General features: G+C 42.6%; 1 protein-coding gene across 2 annotated transcripts in view; it reads right to left on the reverse strand.

Moving 5' to 3' along the window:
* Positions 1 to 19,844: 19,844 nt before the first annotated feature.
* Positions 19,845 to 22,246, reverse strand: part of CPVL (carboxypeptidase vitellogenic like) — a 128,558-nt gene continuing 126,156 nt past the window's right edge. For both annotated transcript variants that reach the window (XM_023732361.1, XM_023732362.1), the window contains exon 14: positions 19,845 to 20,001. In XM_023732361.1, the coding sequence (XP_023588129.1) occupies positions 19,855 to 20,001 (147 nt within the window). In that variant the 3' untranslated portion in view covers positions 19,845 to 19,854. The remainder of the gene's footprint in view (positions 20,002 to 22,246) is intronic.

The following is a 22,246-nucleotide window of genomic DNA, read 5'->3' on the forward strand; positions in this document are numbered from 1 at the left end:
TAACTCACAAAAACAGACCAGACTTACTGGCCTGACAAAGACTGGAGAAACCCCAAGAGTATGGCCCCCGGACACCCTTTTAGCTCAGAAATGGAGTCATTCCCGAGGTTCACCCTTCAGCCAAGGATTAGACAGACTTATAAAACAAAACAAGGCTAATGGAGCTCAACAGTCCAGAGACAAGGACTAGAAGGCAGGAGGGGACAGGAAAGCTGGTAATAGGGAACCCAAGGTCGAGAAGGGAGAGTGTTGACATGTCGTGGGGTTGTTAACCAATGTCATAAAACAATATGTGTACTAACAGTTTAATGAGAAACTACTTGTTCTGTAAACCTTCGTCTAAAGTACAATAAAAAAAGAAAATAGAAGAGGAATTGACATCCCTCAGGGATGAATACAGTGTCTGAGGCTGCTTCCTCACTAAGGTCTCTCTTTGTAGCCCCTCCTTTTTAAGGGAAGACAGCATGGATGAGGAGTATTTAAAAAAAAAAATTTTTTTTTTTTAAAGTTGCTGTGCATTCGACACCGTGTGTGTCAGAGTAGAACTGTGTTCTACAGGGTTTTCAATGGCTGATTTATTGGAAGTAGATTGCCAGGCGTTTTTCTGAGGTGTCTCTAACTTACAGCCTCAAGGAACACTCAAACCTCCAACCTTTCAGTTAGCAGCCAAGCACTTTAACCATTTTCACCACCCAGGAACTCCATGAGGAATACAGTCTTATTCTATTAGGTGGAAGCATGATGTTATTCTTGTTGGATGGATACAATGGAATGTGTGGATGCTGACTAGCAGAAGGGTGGATATACTCGATTGTGTGTTTTGGCTCTTAGGTCCAGATTCACCAATCTGGATGTTCTGTGTCCCCATTCCCACACTCATACATCCCACCAATTTCATTTTAGATTCTTCCAGAGGGAGGCACTGGCCATAGATTCGAGTGTAGAAGGAAGAGAGTAGCCATTTTCCTGCTCTTGGAGTGGCAGCAGTGAGGACAGACAGCTGGGCTTCACTGCATGAGACCACAGGCTCAAGAGCCTGGGGGTGCTTTCAGCAATAGCAATAGGGAATGCCTGTTCATGGGATCCAGCGAGGGGCAGTGGCAGCTTCCTGGTCTTTGGGTGACGACCACCTTCTTTGTTTGCTCCTCAGCCCTTCAAGCAGTTTTGTAACCACTTCCCTGCATTAAATTCTTCTTTACTTGAAATATATACAGTGATTGCCACTTTCCCAACAGACACTGAGTGGTACAGAGATCTTTCCATATTAGTACATAGGAGCTTCTTTATTATCTGTTATTGTTAATTGTCATCAAGTCAGCTCTGACTCATGGTGGCCTTACATACAACAGAAGGAAATGTTGCCAGGTTCTGAGTGATCTTTATGATTGTTAGTATGCTCAAGTCCATCACTGGGGCCATTGTGTATTTTGAATGACTTCCAGGCTAGGGGCTCATCGTCCAGCACTGTATCAAAAAGTATTCTGTTGTGATTCATAGGCTTTTCATTGGCTAATATTTGGAAGTAGATCACCAGCCTTTCTTCCCAGTCTTAGTCTGGAAGCGCCACTGAAACATTTCCACCATGGGTGACCGTACTGGTGTTTGAAATATTGGTGACTTTGCTGGTATTTGAAATATCCAACATCACAGCAACACATAAGCTACCACACTATGATAAACTGACAGATGGGGAGTGGCTTTATTGTCTAGTTTTTTTAAAAAGGGAATGCATCGTATTTATATAAGAAGACAAATTTAATATTTAGGGTGCTTTCAGTCTTCTCTTTCAATCAGTAAGAGCAATAGAGACATTTACATTTTAGAAAGGTATTGCTGGAGCCTATATTTGTCAATGCTGTGTCTTCCCCAATTTGGAATTATACACATCAAAACTCTTATCCAGGTATCTAAACAGCTGAAATAGATTAAACGAGATTTTATAATCCAGAAAGTGTCTATCTGCAGTTAGCTATTTGTTGCTTAATCTAACCAGACCAAAATCAAACCGGTTGGCATCAAGTCAGTGCCAGCTCATGGCAACCCAATATGTTATAGAGTAGAGCTGCTCCATAGGGTTTTCCTGGTTGTTATCTTTAGGGAAGAAGATTGCCAGGCTTTTCTTCCACTGTGCCACTGGGTGGGTTTGAAACACCAACCTTTAGGTTAATAGTCAAGTGCAAGCCACTGAGCCACCCAGGGACCTGTTTATTGCTTAGTAAGTATCCTAAGATATTATCCATCTATGTCCTAACTGTGTCACCTCTAAATGAATTATAGGCACCTTGAAGCTTGTATTGTGTCATCTTTTGAATATGTAAACATGGTGTATGTGTGTGGGGGCATTGGTAAATACCGCTCCCCTCTGTGATTAATGTCACCTGGGTGTGTCATCCAACTGGCAGACTAGGAAGGGCCCTACATTCCATCATGTGAATAGGGTTCAGTTTTCTCTTGAGGAAGGAATTGGTACTGAAGTCAACACTACCACATAGGGTAGTAGTTCAAATAGAGGTTTAGTTAGCTTTGTTATTGGACTTATTCCAAATCCCTCTCATGGGGCAGTGCTCCTTAGAAACAACTTTTCCTTCACCTTGAATGATTTTAAGTGATTACTGGGCAAGTGCTCTTATTCAGCCTGTGCAGTTAGTCCTGTGGTCCACTCAGGGCTGGAGGACTGCTCAGGTCAGCACAATGCCCTCAGCCCCATGAGGCTGCCTCCGTCAGCATCTCAGCCACCTGATACTCTGCTTCCACCAGACCAAGGATGAAGGCCCTTCAGTGCTTCGCCAACATCCCCACACAACTCTGTTTTCTGCATTTTATCTTCTTTAATTAATTAAGCAGCACTTTTGCTATCTTCTCCAGTTTTAGGTATTCAGGTGATTCTAGAATTCTATTTCCAGCTCTTAGACTTGTTTGGATTTTCTAAAATGGAAACGGTTGGGTCCTGTTTGGTTGCCATGACAACTCCCAATCAGCTTTCTTTTTTGGGGTGATGGAGATTTTTCTTCAGCTGGTCTACACTGTCACAGCAACTTGGAGTGTGACAGGAATCCTCAAAACTTCACAAACTTGGCCAATAGGGCTTTGGAACGGCATTCCTAAAATGACTATCCAGCCTTGTTCCAAGAGGGCTCCACTTTTATAATCTTCAACATAATCCCTTTAAAGCACAAATCCCTGGTAAATCCAAGCTGCTATGGTATGAAAATTCTAATGAAGGGCTAAAACCAAAGCTGCTTTTGGTGGTAATGCTGTTATACCGTCAACCTCATTGTAAGCCAGATACATCTCTTTGTTAGCAAAATACATCTCTAATAACCCAGCTAATGCCAGTAAGAAATCAATAGCCAAACCCGTTTAACTCTCAGAAGCAAAAATGCTGTTAAATCACATTTTCCATTTATGGGGCTGAATCCTAGAAGACATACATGCATTATATTTTCACATACTCAACTGAAAAGTAAGAATGCCTAAAAAGGAAGAATTTTTACTTTTTTATATTTCTGTAATAGTCACCCATAACAATTGTTTGTGGTCACTTATAATGCAGTTAACAAAGTCATTGTATTGAACATTTAATAAATGAAACAGCAATTACGTATGATAAATGGTACGTTGGTTTGCTCATTTCCTATATAGCTACATCCACAGGCAAGTCCAGAACTGGATCGTACACACACTGAATGGATATTGGTTTGAAAACTATCAAAACAGGAAGAATATGGAAATTCCATCCCAGAGTCCTCGATGCACTTTGGAGATGCATATGCTTTTCTTTTCACTGGAATTACACAGGCAAGATGTGAACTGGAACAAGGATCTATTAGAAGCTCCAGACCTGAAAAGATCACAAATTAGTTTTACTTCTTGCTGGTACATATTCCCTATGCTCAGGTTCGAAGAATAGCCCCAAAACTCTTAGGTCTCCATCTGAATTTCAGTTAAAGGGTTCAGTTCCACCTCTTTCATCCTGGCCCAGTTTTACTACTGGGAGCGTTGTTGGCTTTCTCTTTAGCTTTCAACACTTATGGAACAGACTTTTCTCTCTGGGAAAAGATTGTACAGCAGTCTGGATTTTGAGTTTATAATGTCATTATAAATGAGAGAGTCTTAAAAAAAAAAAGTCACTTAAAAATCACTGCACAGCTCCATCTGGGGTTTGGCCAACAGTTGTTGGAGTTCTATCAAATCAACTTTTTTCTAACTGTGAAAAAAGCAGAGATTGAAATTTTATGTTTTCTCAAATCTTCAGCTACCGGCTCAAGTAGCTGATCGGGATGGAGAATGAAACATTATGATGTATCTTCAGAACTATACGTTTACTTTGTTTACCCAGAGATGAAGAGAATTGAGGAAATTTCAACTTAGCATATCTAATTTGAAGTACATCGCTTCTGTCATCGTCCAGAATCCCCTTCTCAGACATAATGTAGGGGGAGCAATCTGTTAGCTTGTGACTGACAAAGTAGTACTTGAGTACTATGACATGACATAGAGTTTTTATTTGTAATGGAAGAAAGGGTTGATTTTCTAAATCCCTAGTGATAGTCTGAAAATTTAAAGTAAGCTAGACAAGAAGGGGGGAAGAGATCTAAAATCTATTTTAAGAGTCTCATTGCCACCTAAGAGTGTGACTAGGCCAAACTTTCTGTCTTAGATATCTAGTGCTGCTATAACAGAAATTCCACCTGTGGACGGCTTTAACAAAGAGAAAGTTTTTCCCTTACAGTCTAGTAGGCTACAAGTCCAAATTCAGCGCGTCAGCTCCAGGGGAAGGCTTTCTTTCTCTGTCAGCTCTGGAGGAAGGTCCTTCTCATCAGTCTCCCCCTGGTTGAGGAGCTTCTCAGCACAGGGACCCCGGGTCCAAAGGACGTCCTATTCTCCTGGCTCTTGTTTCTTGGTGGTATGATGTCCCCATGTCTCTCTGCTCGCTTCACTCTTTTATATCTCAAAAGAGATTGGCTTAAATTGTAGATTAATTTTATAGATTGAGTCTACATAACTGCTTCTAATCCCATCTCATTAACATTGTAGAGATAGGATTTATAATACATAGGAAAATCATATCAGATGACAAAATGGTGGACAGTCATACAATGCTGAGAGTCATGACCTAGCCAAGTTGACAGATATTTTTGGGAGACACAATTCAATCAATGACACTTTCCTTCTTAACTCTCAAATGTATAAACAACTTGTTTAATTACAAAAATCACCACAGAATTCAAAAGAAGGCTGAGCTCTCATTGGAAAATACCCATTAGAAAGTACGTCGGTTCATTCAACAATAAATATTAATGAACACTTGCAAAGCACCAAGGTCTCTAGGTGGCACAAAAAGTCCCTGGTTAAGTGCTCGACCACTAGCTGAAAGGTTGGCGGTTTGAATTTACTGAGAGATACCTTGGAAGATAAAGGTGACGATCTGCTTCTGAAAGGTCACAGCTTTGAAAACCTATGGAGTAGTTCTGCTCTGCACATACAAGGTCACCATGTGTCAGAATCGACTTGACGGCAACAACACGAAGTACCAGATACTGTACTAGGAGCTGTGAATATGGTATTGAACAAAATAGGCAAAAGTCTCGACCCTCATAGAGCTCATGTAACTTAAGACTTCTGGAATGAATGAAAACATTAACAAATTGTGATATGATGAACAAAATAATGTTCTTCACTAAATGATGTTGCAAATGCAAAAAAAAAACTGTAAATAAATAAGTACCACACAAAGAATTTCTGTGACATTCTTTTCCTTTGTGCTGCAGACATCCCTAAATTTCTTCGCCATTTGTAATGAACAGAACTTCTACATCCATTTGTCCCGTGGAAAGGGTTATTTTCTGGAAACCATCTTGCCGGAGAAAAAAATCTTTTCTGGGGATATTCAGACACGGAGCTGTAAATGATTCTGGCAGGACGAGAGCTGAAGGGAGAGGTTATTAGCAATTGGAAAATGGCTTTCTGACTCTGTTGCCAGAGGCTCCGTATGATGGCATTAGAAGCCACATGATAGAATTAGATTGAGGATATGTGCTGCTCTGGTTAAGCTCAGAATATCCAACAACCCATCACGACTTGATTGTAAGTAGAGGCAGCCTAACGCACATTTTATTATCTCGGGGATGGAATCATTATTCTGAAATCCAGAGTTTTGGAAGCGAGATGAGAAATCACGGCTATAATCCTAGACGCTTTGCTCCCTCACTCACTACCCCCACCCCACTCGTCAGTCTGGGTATCCAGCTCCATCACACCGTGATTTCTCATTTGAAATGGTTCCACCTACAACATCCCCATTGCTACAGGGAAAGAGGAAAGAAGAAGCAGGAGGAGGAGAAGAAAGGAAGGAAGGAAACACTGCTTTGCAAGTGGTTTGAGTGTTTTGGACTGTGTCGGCCAAGGCACAACTGGTTCTGTCCTTAGACACAGCCCGCCCACCTGGGCACCTGGGCTCCATTCTCCATCTGGCTCGAATCAACTCAGCCAAAACTGAGGGTTGTTTGTTGGTGGTGAAGGAGTGTTTTTTTCCTTTTAAATTTCATATTAATTCTGTTCTGCCTTAGGTTTGTTATCCTTTCAGTAATGCAAGTCTTGAATAAATTCATTTGTTGCTCATGGGCAAAGGCAGTATCAACAACCAGCCAAAAACATCTTCAGACCGTAAAAATGTTGGTTCACCTGTAAAATGGTATTTACTCCAAAAACACTTAAGGGGCCTTCACTTTTGGCAGATTCCCTGGGTGGTGCAAATGGTTAGCATGCACGGCTGCTAACCAAAAGATTGGAGGCTCAAGCCCACACAGGTGCCTCACAAGACAGGCCTGATGATCTACTTCTGAAAAATCAGCCCTTGAAAACCTTGTGGAGCACAGGTCTACTCTGACACACACGGGGTCACCGTGAGTCAGAATCAACTAGACGCAACTGGTACTGATTTCCATTTGGCTACAGACTTGCCCTTCTGCTACTCCTTATTCCTGAGGCTAAAAGGACATGCGAGTCCCTGGCTGGCGCAAATGGTTAAGTGCTTACTATATCCAGAAATGTTGGCAGTTGAAACCCACCCAGAAGCACATCTCAGACAGGCCTGACGATCTTCTTCTGAAAGCCACAGCCCTGAAAACCGGACAGAGCACTTCTACTCTGCACACATGGGGTTGCCATGAGTCGGAATTGACTCCACAGTAACTAATAACAAGAGAATATGCAGTGCAGATCTCAAGACACTTCCAGACCAAGCAGCCTCCAAAGCAGATGGAAGATGGAATCAGAGAACAGCTCTGGCCTGCTGCCTGATTTCTATCAAGTCCTTTCTGATTTTTTTTTTTAAATCCAAACACATGTTTCTTTTCACAGTTGAAGAGTTATAATCCTGGACATTGAAAAGAAATATATTTTATGTTTTCTAACCCATGGTTGTGTTGTTAGATGGTTTTACCTGGTTGAAGCTAGGTTTCATTGTTTCTAAATGGTCTGGCTCCTTTAAGAAGCCAGGGGTCCTAGACACTGAATCAAGCTGAGTCATTCATCCAGAGAGAATTAGGAACAGCTGGGGGCAGCTACTAGTGCCTGGGGAGGAACAAAATGCCTCTCTAGGAAATGTTCCAATACCTCAACCCCAAGCTGAGGGAAAATTTAATAGGCATCTTCTCACTAATGATGACAAAACCCCCTGTGTGCTGTGAAGCAAGGACTTTCCCTGTGTTAGAGACCAGGCGTGGGCGTCCTGCAGCCAGGGGCCATAGGGGCATGTGGGCAGCACACTATCATCCTACCTCTGGTCTGCAGGGTATGGTGGCCTGTGGGTGCCCCTCCTCCTGAAATTCCATGACTGCCAAGCACCCCCTCTGGCTCTTGAGTCTGTTCCTCAGGACCATTTTGCCAAGGTTGCTGAAGCAACCTCATAAACTGAAATTGAAGATAAACTGAAATTGAAGATAAACTGAATCTCAGTGAGTTAAAGAATGATATTTAAAAATTGCAATATGAGTAAGTGAAGAAAAAAGGATATAGTATTGTCTCAAATACATAAAAAAAATAATAGAGTCTACAGTAATCTAAAGAAGAACAAACAAATCAGTCTTAGAAGAACTACAACTATAATGTTTCTTAGAAGCAAGGATGGTGAGACTGGCTCACTTCCTTTGGACATGTCATCAGGAAAGACCAATGACTAGAAAAGGATATCATGTTTGGTAAAGTAGCCCCCAAGACCATTGCTGTTGAGTTGATTCTGACTCATAGTGACTCGGAGTAGAACTGCCCCGTAGGGTTTCCAAAGCTGTACGCTTTACGGAAGCAGACTGCCACATCTTTCACCCTGGAGCAACAGGTGGGTTCAAACCACTGAGTACTTAACCACGATGCCATCAGGGCCTCTTGGTAAAGTAGGGGGTCACCAAAAATGAGGGAAACCTTCAAAGACATGGATTGACACAATAGCTGCAACAATGGGATCAAACATATCAAAGATCATGAAGATGGCACAGGACCAGGCAGTGTGTTGTTCTGTTGTACATAAGGTCACTACGAGTCAAAGCTGACTCAACGGCAACTAGCAACAACAGCAGGAATAATATTAAAGGTTAAAAGGTGCTCATACCTGGGCTATGGGCTTATGCATCATTTGTGTGTTCTATATATTTATTCATTTTTTATGTTTTATATATTACTTCTCAGTGTAAATATCTGTGCGGGGCCCATCCTTCATTCAGTATTTCCTGAGCGTGTGTTGTGTGCTTGATGCTCTGCGGGGGAAGCAAATGTAGGCAAGTCCCAAGTCCTGACTGCCTGTGATCTAGCACCTCCCATGGCTCTGATATCACAGACCCTACCCTTGGATCAATGAACTTTATTCTCTGCATGGTTAAGCACTCGGCTGCTAACTGAAAGGTTGGCAGTTCAAGGCTCTGTGGGAGAAAGACCTGGCAATCTGCTCCTGCAAAGATTATAGCCTAGAGAACCCTATGAGGCAGTTCTGCTCTCTCACATGGGCTTGTGTCGTGTATTCAATTGTGCCCCCCAAAAATGTGTGTATCAGTTTGGGCTATGATTCTTGGTATTATGTGATTGTCCACCATTTTGTCATCTGATGTGATTTTCCTGTGTGTTGTAAATCCTGCCTCTATGATGTTAATGAGGGGGTATAGGCGGCAGTTGTGTTGATGAGGCAGGACTCAATCTATGGGATTGGATTGTTTCTTGAGCTGGTTTCTTTTGGGATATAAAAGAGAGAAGCAAGCAGAGAGACAGGGGGACCTCATACCACCAAGAAAGGAGCACCAGGAGCAGATTGCCTCCTTTGGACCCGAGGTCCCTGCGCAGAGAAGCTCCTAGTCCAGGAGAAGATTGATAACAAGGACCTGCCTCCAGAGCCGACAGAGAAAGCCTTCCCCTGGAGCTGATGCCCTGAATTTGGACTTCTGGCCTACTAGACTGTGAAAGAATAAACTTCTGTTTGTTAAAGCCATTCACTCATGGTATTTCTGTTATAGCAGCACTAGATGACTAAGACAGCTCACTATGAGAGAAAAATCGACTGGACGGCACCTAACAACAGCTTTCAGGACATGAGACCCATGCTGGTCCTGCAATGTCTGTAGTGTACCCCCCTAAATATAAGCAAGACTTACGCTTTCCCGTCCGTCAGGCCCTGCTCAGCTGTCACCATGTCAGGATGGCCTTTCCTGACCGCCCAGTGTAACTGTGCCCTCACTTCCCACCATGCTTTCTGCCCCTTACCTTGCTTTAAGTTTGTTTATAAACCAAACCCCAACCCATCACCATCGAGTCAATTCTGACTCATAGAGACCCTATAGGACAGAATAGAACTGCCCCTTAGGGCTTCCGAGGAGCGGATTCGAACTCCGACCTTTTGGTTAGCAGCCTGAGCTCTTAACCACTGAGCAACTAGGGCCGCAAATTTTCTTTATAGCACTTACCAATATGTGTCCTTATATGCATGTGTATATTTCAACACTGACCCATAATGTCCTTGAGGAGGGGTCTTCAGTCTTGTCCGTTGCTAAATCCTTTAGAAAGAGTCTCCATTCTTGTTCATTGCTGTATCTGTATCGTCTAGAACTGTGCCTAACACATAGCAGAAACTCAATAGATATTGTTGAATTTAATTCAGGCTCTCTTCGTCAAGGGGAAAGGATGTTATATGTATATTTTAATATATAAATATCAATCCAGAATTCAGGTGATACAAAATATGGCATCTCTTTATTTTCTACAATGTTATTTTATTCTGAGCCCCTACTCTGCTGGGCCAGAGGGAAATTTCATCTCAGTTACTGCTCTGCCCTGCCTCTTCCCCCAGGGCTATGTCAAGGTTCTGAGAGTCTTAGGCAGTGACAAAGGCGTTGGGGAGAGGTCCTCTGCTAATCAGGCTGTCACATAGTGTCTGTCCCTGTGGTCCCTCCAGGGCTGGTGGCTTTCTGTTGCTGCTGTGCAAGGCGGCAAACCTCAGTGCCTGTGGCCTTAGCTTCCCAAATGTATCACTTGGAAGTTCTTCCTCTCTGGAGTCTTGCCCCAACCTGAGCCACTGCTAGGAAGCAGAACCCACGCAACATTTGCCTCCTCCCCACCTGGGGGACTTTTCTTTTAGTTTGCCATTTCTCTCCTTTTTTTTTTTTTCCCCAAGCCATTCTGCTTTTCTCAAACCCTGTACTTCCCTTGGGTCTCCAGCTTTTACAAAACAAAATCCAGAAATGCTTCCAGAATCCTTCTGCTTCTCATCTTGACACTTACCTCCCTGAAGGAAGAGATGGAAAGTGTGCTACCTGCTCAAATGGGGAAAGGGAAAGGAAAATTTCAAGCAGCTCTGACACAAGGCAGAAATGTGTGTTACAGGAGTGAGACAGATAAATGCAGCAAAGAAAGTGATTATATTAAGGGGTGGGGGGGCCGGTGTGTGGGCAAGGAAGGAAGGCTTAATAGCATCTTATGCTTTTGAGTCGGGCCTTGGCAGCTGGGCAGGATCTTATCTGAGAGAGCATGATGAATAGGAAGGGAGGCATGAACAAAGAGTAAATAGAGGTGATGTCTGGGTGAAGGCAAATAGACTCATATGACTAGATGTATTTGAGCAGTGGGAAAAGAAACTACAAAAAGTAGGTTGAGGCCCGTTTGTGGCAGGTCTTCGAAGCCAGGATGGTTTGACGTCAACTTGTACATACTTTGCAGTCCTTGAGTCATAGAGCTGTGCATTAGAAAATGAAATAGCAACAATGTCTAGGATAGATTAATGGTGGGAGCTGGTGATGGAAAGTATAGAATCAGGGAGACTTTTCCGTCGACTATTCAGTAGTCTGAAAATAGGAAGGAAAAGGAGAAGATCGGTGCAAAAGGTATTGTTGATGCAGAACAAACAGGACTTGGCCACTGGTTGAATAAGAGAAGGCAAGAGAAGGATGGCTTAAAGCCTGGGTGTTTGGGAAAGCGGAGATGCTCTCAGCAGATACAGGAAAACCAAGAGAAGCTGTTGGTTTCTGGGAAAGATGATGAGTCTGGTCATGTTGAATCTGAGTTTCCTTCAGGACAGTCGGAACTGTGGGTGGGAGCTCAGAAGAGTGGTCACAGTTTTCCCTATAACAAGAAAAGGAATATGGGTAAAGATGCCACAGTAAGATGTTGAGGCAAAGGAGGAAAACTGAGGGATCCTGTGTTGGATTGCTCTTATCTTCTCAGAAACTAGGAGACAAGGCCACTTGCTGAGAGCAAAGGGAACATTTGCTCTGTCACCCTGGAGCTTGAGAGTGGAAGCAGTTTGAAACAGCTGTGGTGGCAAACATAAAGAATCAATTACTGATGAATAAAAGAGTAGACCTAGGCAGACTTCAATCTTCTCTCCAGTACATACAGAATCCTTTTATGGTGGTTTTATGAAATCTGTCCAGGCAAGTGTAAAGAGAAATAGACTTTAAGTCTTATGTCTCGTTCTCCCCTCCTTACTCATTGTTATATCATTCCTTAGGAATTTATTAAGATGCTAGAATCCCTCAACACAGTACACATGGCAGAGCAGTGACTATTCATTGCCAGCACACCCAACTCCCATATCTTTCCGTGTGTTAAACTTCTGTCTCCAGAGAAGTTTGTTATCACCTGCTCTCTACTCGAAATGCCAACTTGTCCTCTTAACTTGGTGGCTTTGGGCAGAGGGGAAGAAATAGCTCATCACAAAGACTAGCAACATTTTGTAGGTTGCACCTACACCTGGAGCCAGGGAGGAAAGGACAAGCCTAAAATTCATCCCACTCTCTGCAGTGGGCACCAAGTGCTGACCTCTGGTGGTTCAGGGACAGATCTCTATGCACCTTCTCTGTCTGTCCAAGGCTTCCAGTCTACCTTGTCTCTCTGGGTTCTGCTTTCTTGTTTTCATTTGATGGTACTTGCCACTGGGAATTTAGGGATTTGTGTGGTAGGAGAAGTAGGAGAGAATAACACAAACTTCCTCACATTCTTAGCCTTACCAGCATTTTCTTTACTTGGTTGCTCACCTAAAGTTGGTGGTTCGAACCCACCCAGCAGCTCCATGTAGAAAGACCTGGTGATCTACTTCCATAAAGATTACAAGCAAGAAAAACATATAGGGAAGCTCTGCTCTGCACATGGGGTCACTATGAGTCGAAATCGAGTCAATAGCACCTAACAACAACAACAACATGGGTGTTGTTGGTGCTAGTATGTTTAAACCACCTGATTTCAGTTTTAATAATTAGGTATATCCTAGTAATATGGGATTTTTCTGTTTCTCGTGACATATCCAAACTGAATGCCACTATCAACTCTTTTTACTCTACCCTACCCCAAGGAAAGAAAAAAAAAAATTCCCCTAGAGTTGGAAATCACAGAAAATTTGGAATTGAGTTCAGAATCTCATGCCCCCTTACCTTCCTCAGTTGTCTGTTGAGAGGTGGGTAAAAATGTTCTGTGAATGGGCTGTAAGATTCCATTCAAATGTAAGGAAATGTGCAGGTACTATGATTTGATTGAAAGAACACTGGTGTTTGTATCAGAAGTCAAGGTTCTACTAGAAAACATCATGCTGAGTTGAATCAGTCATGAAAGGACAAATACTGTATGATCTCACTTATGTGAAATAAGCAAATATATAGAAACCAAAGATTATTAGTGGCGACCGGGGTAGGAGGGAAGAATATGATCTAGAAGTGAAGCTACATGGAGCTTGGTTTACTTATGAGGTTAAAAGAGGATCATTCCATAAGCAACTGGTACTTTTAAAGACCTAGGCTCCAGCCTAACAAATATTATTAAGATTTTCAAGGACAGAAGGAGCTCATTTGAAGGAGTGTATCTTGTTGAAGATCCCTAGCCCAACCAATTGAAAACACATTCTGGAGAAATTCCACCACGACCAAACTACCTCGTTTGACTAAACCAAATCCCTCTCCACCCTGTCCCTCCACTTTGTCCAAGATCAGCTTGAATTTTCCAGTGCACCATTACTCCAAGTCTTTTTTCAACAGAATTTACACACACACACACACACACAGACACACGTATATGTGTGTGTGTATATATATATATACACACACACATATATATATATTTTTTAACTTCTGTTTATTTTTGCCCCAAAACCATTGGCATTTCTGTCCAGTGAGTCACACTGTGGGGCCATTTCAAAATGACCTCCTCAGAGAATGCTTCTCCTCCCGGGGGAGATGGGGAGTTAGGACACAACAGCCTTCCCAGCATGTTGCTGCATAGTGTGTGGGATGTAATGAAGAAATGCCATTTCACACGCCACCAGGGCCACTTGTCGGGGTGGACTTGCAGGCAGGCAGCCTTCCCTACATTTCCAACTCTCTAGAGATGAGATGGGAAAATGAAAGCATGGCTGTTAGGGGTTGATTCAAGTCAGTTTAATATGGCAATCAGTCCTTCTACTCTCTCTGTTACAGAAGTTTAGGGCCATTATTTGAGAATTCAGATTTTTGCAACAAAATAATGGAATGGTCCAGAGGTGGGAGGATAAAGATAAGAAGAGAGAAGGCAGACGCAGGAGATGCTCAGAGCCTCACTATCCCCCAAATGCCCCTGCAGGCTTATGCTTCAGGCCTTTTCGTGTGCTATCCTGCAAGGTCTCCAGCCTCCTCCCCTCTCCTAGGTTTGGAAAACTCCTTCTCCCCTGGGCAGCCCAGATTCATGGCAACCCATACACAATAGAACAAAACCCTGCCCAGACCTATGCCATGGATTGGGGATCAGACCATTGTGATCCATAAGGTTTTCATTGGCTGATTTTCAGAAGTAGATCACCAGGCTTTTCCTCCTAGTCATAATCTGTCTTAGTCTGGAAGCTCCGCTGAACCATGTCTAGCATCATAGCAACATGCAAGCCTCCACTGACAGATGGGTGGTATCTGCACATGCAGCACATTGGCTGGGAATCAAACCCGTGTCTCCCGTATGGAAGACGGAAATTCTACCACTGAACCACCACTGCCCTCAGCCCCTGAGCGTAGTCACTCCCTATTCTCTGCTCTCAGAGCACTTTGTCTTCCTCAATGAAAACACTTCGCAAAGTCGGATTACATTTACTTAGGCATTGGTTGTCTACCTTCCCTTCATCTCCCTCTCTCCCGTTACTGACAGTGTCTCAGGGGCCAGGAAATTGGCAAATTTTGTCTCAGTGCCTTTAACACTCAGAACAGGTGCTGTCACATAGAAGGGTTAATATGGCATACATCCTAGTGTAAGGTGGTGTCTTGGTTTCCCAGGGCGACCACAACAAAATACCACAAAACGGGTGACTTTAAGGAACAGGAATGTGTTATCTCATAGTTCTGGAGGCTAGAAGTCCAAATCTGGGAGTGTGGATTCCTTCTGAGGGCTCCGAGATAGGGGCTGTCCCACGTCTCCCCCTAGCTTCTAGTGGCTGCCAGCAATCCTTGGCGTCCCTTTGCTGCTTATAGGTGAATCTTCACGTGGTGTCTGCCCCTCGTGTATGTGACTGTATCCATGTTTGTCCTCCTTTATAAAACGCCACTCAGAAGGGATTAGTGTTAGGACACACCCTACTCCAGTGTGACCTCATTTAAATGGTAACAATAGAAAATCCCCATTTCCTTAAACAAGGTCATATTCATAGGTACAGGGATTAGGACTTCAATGTATCTTTTTGGGGGACACAACTAAATGCATAATGGGTAGTAAGGTTGATTGAGCCAAGGATCCAGGGAAATTTCTGCTTACAATGCTAATATATACATTTTTTTTTTCCTGTTTTCTTCACCACTCCTCACCTTCCCTTCTCTTGGGAATTTCCCTTTTGATTCACATAGGAGAATTTAAAGTAACAGCAAAAATTACTATATGGACATGTGAATTTTGATTATAAATAATATCATGTCAAAAAACAAAATAAGTTGCTATTGAGTCAATTCTGTCTCATGGCAATCCCGTATGTGTCAGAGTAGAACTGTGCTCCATTGAGTTTTCGTGGCTGTAGCCTTTCAGAAACAGATCGCCAGGAATTTCTTCTGAAGTGCCACTGGGTGGTTTCAAACCTTAAACCTTTCTGTTAGCCCCTGAGTGCTTAACTAACTGTTTGCGCCTCCCAGGGGCCTAACAGCATGGCATGCATGTCACAAACACAAAGGCCAGCTTTAATCTTTTTACTGAGCTTTTGACTTCTGCATACAGTTGACATTTTTTTGTCTCTTGGATGCTGTACCAGGCCCCCTTTCTTGTTGTAACAACACCCTGTCTCCTTCCTGGTGATTGCTTCTCTGCCATCGGATGCAGTCTTGGTGGCACTGAGTTCAAGGTGGGTCACCTTCCTTAGCCTGGGACGATGTAACCATGGGTCACACTGGGTGATGTCTGGGATTGGGGAGTGGAAGTTTTTACTTTTTTAAGTTTCACAGTGGAAGAGTGTTACTTTTGCAATTTGAAAACTAAAGATTTTAGAAAACAAATTAATTGCTTAAAAGATTTGGCCTGATGCAGCTCATTTTCCTGTTAAATCCATTTTTTAGCAGCAACCACAGCCCTGGTCTTCTCTTCAAGTACACAGAGCCTGGGGGAATGCAGACAGTCCTGCATCCCACTCTTAGAGTTGCCAAAAATCCCTTTAAAATGATTAAACAATGTCTTTCCCTGGATTTGAGCAGATATAAATCACAACTGCCTCCTTTCAATTCCTAGGCTCCGGTATCTTAGGGATAACAAAATCAATCACTTCCAGGTTTGTTTTTTGAATGTTTTTTTAAGTCTTCAGAATCATAATAGCAATAACCGTTCCAGCATGCAGGAAAAGGTAAACACATCTGCCTAGGTAGTTGTATTTCATCCCTGGGTACCAACTTCCTGTGTGCAAGTGGAGTTAAACAGGCTTCCACCAATCATCTTTGCGGCAGGCCCGTTGACCGGAGGTCAGGCCTCCAGGGCCCAGAGTGAAGAATGAAATGGTTTCTGAGCTTAGAACCGGAGGTTTAAATGGCATAAAGACTGACACAGCCATGGCCCATATATCATCAGCAGTGAAAGATGGGGTTTTGTTATTCACAAGCAGAAATGAACAGAACGGTGGCCTTTCTGTGGTAAATCAGGGCTCAAGTCGAGCAGCTTGTCACAGGATCTCAGTCCTTGGTTACTGGCCTTATATATCATGGTTTGGGTGGCACGAGAAAAGATGACTTAGGGACCGCACATAAATTAATAATTAAATGAAAGTTCTTAGGACTTGCCCAAGAGTCACTGTTTAAATTTGCATTAGCTACTCTTGGGTGAAGCAGATGTTGAATCTAAACGTTTCCAAGAACCTGGTTTACACAATGTTCAAAGTAGAGAGAATTTTTAATGATGATATAAACCCTTACCCTAGATGGGGTCAGTGATGTTTATTCATTGATGCCATCAAGTGAGAAAGAGCTGCAGAATGAGCAGGCAGTGTGTCTTGGTGGAGTGTGGGGTTTAAGGACAAAGACCCAGGTTGGAATACTGACTGGTTTAAATACCATAGCTGGGGAAACTCGGGCAAGTCTTTTTGTGCATATGAAGTTCCGCGGCTTCATCTGTGATATGGGAAAACTATCTACCTAGTGATGTCTCGGTGAGCACCTGGCACATCCTGTTGTTAGCTGCCGTTGGAACAAAATGCTGCCTGGTCCTGCACCATCCCCATGATTGGTTGGGGCTCGTACCCTTGTGATCCATAGTTTTCTTGGCTGATTTTCAGAAGTAGATCACTGGGCCTTTCTTCCTAGTCTGTCTTAATCTGGAAGCTCCGCTGAAACTGTTCAGCATCATACCCACATGAAAGCTTCCACTGACAGATGTCGAACCCTAGTCTCCCGCATGGAAGGGGAGAATTCTACTACCAAACCACCAGGAAATACCTCACTGTTACATCCATCCTAAGGGCTTAAGAAGGATGGTTATCATTATCACCTTTGATTTCACAGAATTATTGTCTACAGGTGGACGGAACCCCGATGGGAGGCCCAATTCCCCATATGACCTCTCAGAGGCTAAGGCTGGGCCCTCCAGACGCACTCCATTAGCCTCCCACTAGACAAGCCCATTGCACTAGAAGTGCTTTCTCACCTCTTTGCAGTTGTTATCCAAAGACCAGCCTGGCAAGTCCACCACCCTGTTGGTGACGGTCAAGTCGACTCACTCCTCCACCTTAGCACAATGCTACAACAGCATTCAGTAAGCCCCCTGCCCCACCCCACTTTCTGGGAAGCGGGAGTGAGGAGAGGGGTGTTGACCTCTCTCCTACTCACCGGTCACCGGTCCCCTCAGAATTCTGAGTCTCTGGTTTCAGAGAACATGTGATCAGGCTCTCCCCCCTTTTACCTCCTCTAAGCCTCCTTTTCTCACATTTCTGGCACCCTCACTGTCAGGCTGCCCAGGGAAACGCAACACCCTCCTTTCCGCCCTCACATTCTCTTGGCCTGCTACTTGTCCATCAGAGCTGACCCCCAGGCTCTGCTTCCCAGGCAAAATGACCCCAAAGGCAATCCTTTCTCTGAGATTCTGGGGCCAGGTTATTTTTTTTAAGAAAAAAAATTAGGTAATACTAGCACAAAATTGCATAAAATTTTAAAAGTACAAAATAATACTTGGAAAATTAAGTTTTTCTCCCTCCTAAGCCCCCCAACACCCAGTCCCTGCTCCCTACCTTTACTAGCTTCCTATTTATCTTTCCAGAGACATGCTATTCTTTAAAAAAACACTTCTCTGTGTGCGTGTCTTTGCCCTCCCTTCACCCCTTCCCTCCCTCCTTCGCTCCCTTCTTCCCCTCCCTCTCTCCCTCCTTCTTTCTTCCTCTCTTCATCTCCTTCTTCCTCTCTTTCTTTCTTGCAAGTTAAAGCATCCTATATTGTTAAATGCCCTGCTTTTTTAACTTAAAATTAGTACTGGCCAAAGTTAAGGGTACTTTTAAAGGTAAGACATTTTCTGTCCTCTCAAACAATGATCTCCAAACCTTTTTTGCTGTATCAGCCCATCATTAAAAACTTACAGAAGACATACAACATATACTCATAAATCTGCTTTTGATCAGAGCCCTAGTGGCACAATGGTAAAGCGCTCAGCTGCTAACCAAAAGCTCGGCAGTTCAAACCCACCAGCCACTCTGCGAGAGAAAAGACCTGGCGAACTGTCCTGTAAAGGTAACATCTTAGGAAACCCTATGGGGCACTTCTACTCTGACATAGAAGGTCACTGTGAGTTGGAATCAAATCGAATCACGCAATAACAACAAAACATGGACACAATGAACAAGAGGTATAAAAAAAGAGGGGTGGGGGGAGGTGGAGATCACAAACCTGAATGAAATCAGGCACAAAATAGGAAATTAAATGAACAAACTCAATAAAATATTTGCAGCAAGAACAGGCTCTGCCTTTTTAAATTGAGTTCTCCAGTGAGCCAGGTGGATTACATGAGAGAGGAGTGTTGTGGGAAAGGCTAAACACACTGTAGACTCACAGAGATGCGAGCACATGATGCATAAGTAGGAAAGATGTTTTAACTGGAAAGTTACTGATGTGTGTACGTTTATAAATGCATATATGTTGATGCCAGGTGACCTCAAAATTGTTTAATATCCCAGCATTCTACAAAATTAGGTTGTTCCTTATTTGGCCAAAAGAAGCAGACAGTTTAAAGCCCAAATTAACAATAGCTCATATAATTAATTTAGCCTGTAGGCTGTTTGATAAATGTGTATACATCAAGTGAACCAATAAATCCAAATTCACGGCAAGACAAAGATTCAGGATGTTTTCTAAATAAGATGGATTCTCTGCTTATCTTGACTTGGGGCATCATTATTTTATGTATAAGATTTCTATTTCAAAGAATTCCAAGCTACCTTTCATGCTAAGACTTCTAAAATTCCAAAGTCTCTTCCCCACCACTATTATAACTTCATCCATTCCTTTGGATGATAATTCAGCTATTATTATCCAATATCATTTAGCAAACACCTTCTGTTATTCCCAGAACAAGACGTTGTTATAACTTGGTTCCTTTATTGCACTTTTCATATACTCTTAGGCGGAATTAAAAATTCCAGTTCAAGACCCCAGTGCCCCCTTCTCCATTTCCATCTGATCCAGTGTCACAGAACCCACTCATTCCATCCCTGAAGTTAAAACATGTAATTCTTACTCAGGCACAGCAGTTTTTAAAAGTTAATTTTGCAATAAACAATCTCCCCTCCACCAAAAAAAATAAAAATAAAAAGCTCATTTGTTGCAAGGATAATTTTTATTGATGAGAAATACTTTGCAGGGAGAAAAAAAGACAACTTTCTTATTTATATGACATTTTCCACTTTTAAATTTTTCTTTTCAAAGATTAAAAACCTCTAAAGTGGTCTTTTAGAAGAGTAATTTGCTCATCATAAGGATCCCATCCTCTTTCAAAAACAAATCGATTAATCATGTCAAAAGATCTCAGAGGCTGGTCATAGGGCAAAATGTGTCCTCCACCTCGAACAATTACCTGAAAGAAGAAAAAATAAGAGAAAAATTAAAATTTAGAGAAATTCATATTTTAAATATATGGAAAATTTTCATTCAGATGAAAATACATTTAAAGCTTACATGAAATACAGAACATATTCTACTAACACATGCCTTTGGACTGTCTTGCTTTTGATAGCTTTAAAAATAATAATTAAAAAGAAAAAACCAAACCCATTGCAGTCGAGTCAAATTCTGACTCATAGTGACCCTATAGGACAGAGCAGAATTGCCTATAGGGTTTTCAAGGCGGCTGGTGGTTTTTGAACTGCCAATCTTTCAGTTAGCAGCCAAGCGCTTAACCACTGCACCACAAGGGCTCCTCAGCTTTAATGATAGGTGCCTTAACGTAGGAAAGTTTTGAAATTATATACTTATCTAACTTTACACAAAGTTACATTCATCTTTCACGTGCATAAGACTTGAAAATTATTCCTTATCTCTTTCTTCTTGGGAGTGAGCTGTCTGCTCTTCTGTGCTGAGCTGTAAGTCTGACCTGGTTAGGTCCCTGAGGTGGGTAATTGTGACAGAACTGGCTAGAACCCTGGCTTCTTTCTCCCTCTCTCTGTCTCTCCCCCACCCCCTTTTTTATTGTAGTGAAAATATACACAACAAAACAAAACCAATTCAACAAGTTCTATGTGTATAATTCAGTATTGATTATACTTTCAAGTTCTTGCTATCCTTTTCCAAATTATTCCACCATCATTAACATAAATTCAGTGCACCCTAAGCAAACACTCCCTCTTTTGCCCTCTCTCCTTCCCCTGGTCACCACTAATAATCCGTGGTTTCTATATATTTGCTTATTTCATGTAAGTGAGATCATACAGGATTTGTCCTTTTGTGACTGATTTATTTCACTCAGCACGATGTTTTCTAGCAGAACCCTGACTTCTGATATGAACATCAGCGTTCTTGCAATCAAATTATAGTACTTGCAGATTTCCTTACATTTGAACAGAACCTTACAGCTTATTTACAGAATATTTTTTACCCAACTGTCAACAGCCATCTGAGGCAGGTAAGGGGGATAGGTCACCATTTACAGATGGGGCACTGGCTTAACTCCTACCATATGCAAATGGAAATCCTGCTTTATGCCACACTCCATCAATAGTCATTTGTGTTTCATTGTGATCACGGTGGAACTCATCTACCATTCATGCCCAAATTTGCATCTGGAAGCCAACATGTCCCACTGTTTGTCATAGACCGAAAATAAACAAATACGTGACAAGAATCCCTTCATGCGACTCCAGAAGAAAACTTTTGCTGTCCCCACAATCCCAGGCTAGAATTTTCTTCCTGTAGATTCCCATCCAAATCTCCAGCTTTGGCAGGAATCTGATGAGTGATTTCTGTGCAACTTTAGCTCAGCTGAGGACACTTAGCTAAGTCATGTGTGTGACAAAATCCAGCTGCTTCAACTGGAAAAGAGTTTGGCAGCAATGGTCCAGAACAGCAATAAACTGAATACCCAAGAGCAAAAGGTCAGTCTGCCTCCAGGAGCAGAGCTTCAGCTAACAAGGTATAGCGTAGTGCTTTCTAGCCTGGGATCGGAAGTCAGAGTGGGGGTGCATGACTCAAGGTACAGCAAGCTGTGTGACCCTGGGCAAGTAACTTAACTTCTCTGAGCCTCAATATTCTTACCTCTAGTATTACCTCCAGGCTAGTTGTGAGTTGTGTGAGGATTTAATGGAATAACGTCTGTGGAGCCCCCGCCGCTGTGCCTGCCATGTGAGGGTACTCAGTACGTAACAGTCATGATCATTATTCTTCTAACAATTATCCCTGTTCAAAATCCAAGATGCCCACATCAACCTAACTACCCTAATACATCCAGTGCTCCTACCTTAACATCAGATATCTTGGTTAAAAGGGGTTGTTTAAAACAGTGGTTCTCAAACTTGAGTATGTATGAAAATACCTGGGCTTATTAAAATAGATTGCTGATCCCCATCCCTAGAGTTCCCAATGCTGAAGGTCTAGAGTTCCTGGGTGGTGCAAATGGTTAATGTGCTCAGCTGCTAACCTAAAGGTTGAGAGTTCAAGTCCACCCAGAGGTGCCTTAAAAGAAAGGCCTAGAGATCTACTTCCTAAAAAGCAGCCATTGAAAACCCTGTGGAGCACAGTTCTACTCTGACACACATGGGGTCACCATGAGTTAGAATCAACTCCACAGCAACTGGTTACTGGTCTGGGGTAGGGCCTGAGAATCTGCC

The sequence above is a fragment of the Trichechus manatus genome, unplaced genomic scaffold (assembly GCF_000243295.1).
Source record: "Trichechus manatus latirostris isolate Lorelei unplaced genomic scaffold, TriManLat1.0 scaffold00050, whole genome shotgun sequence".
In the NCBI taxonomy this organism is placed as follows: domain Eukaryota; kingdom Metazoa; phylum Chordata; class Mammalia; order Sirenia; family Trichechidae; genus Trichechus; species Trichechus manatus.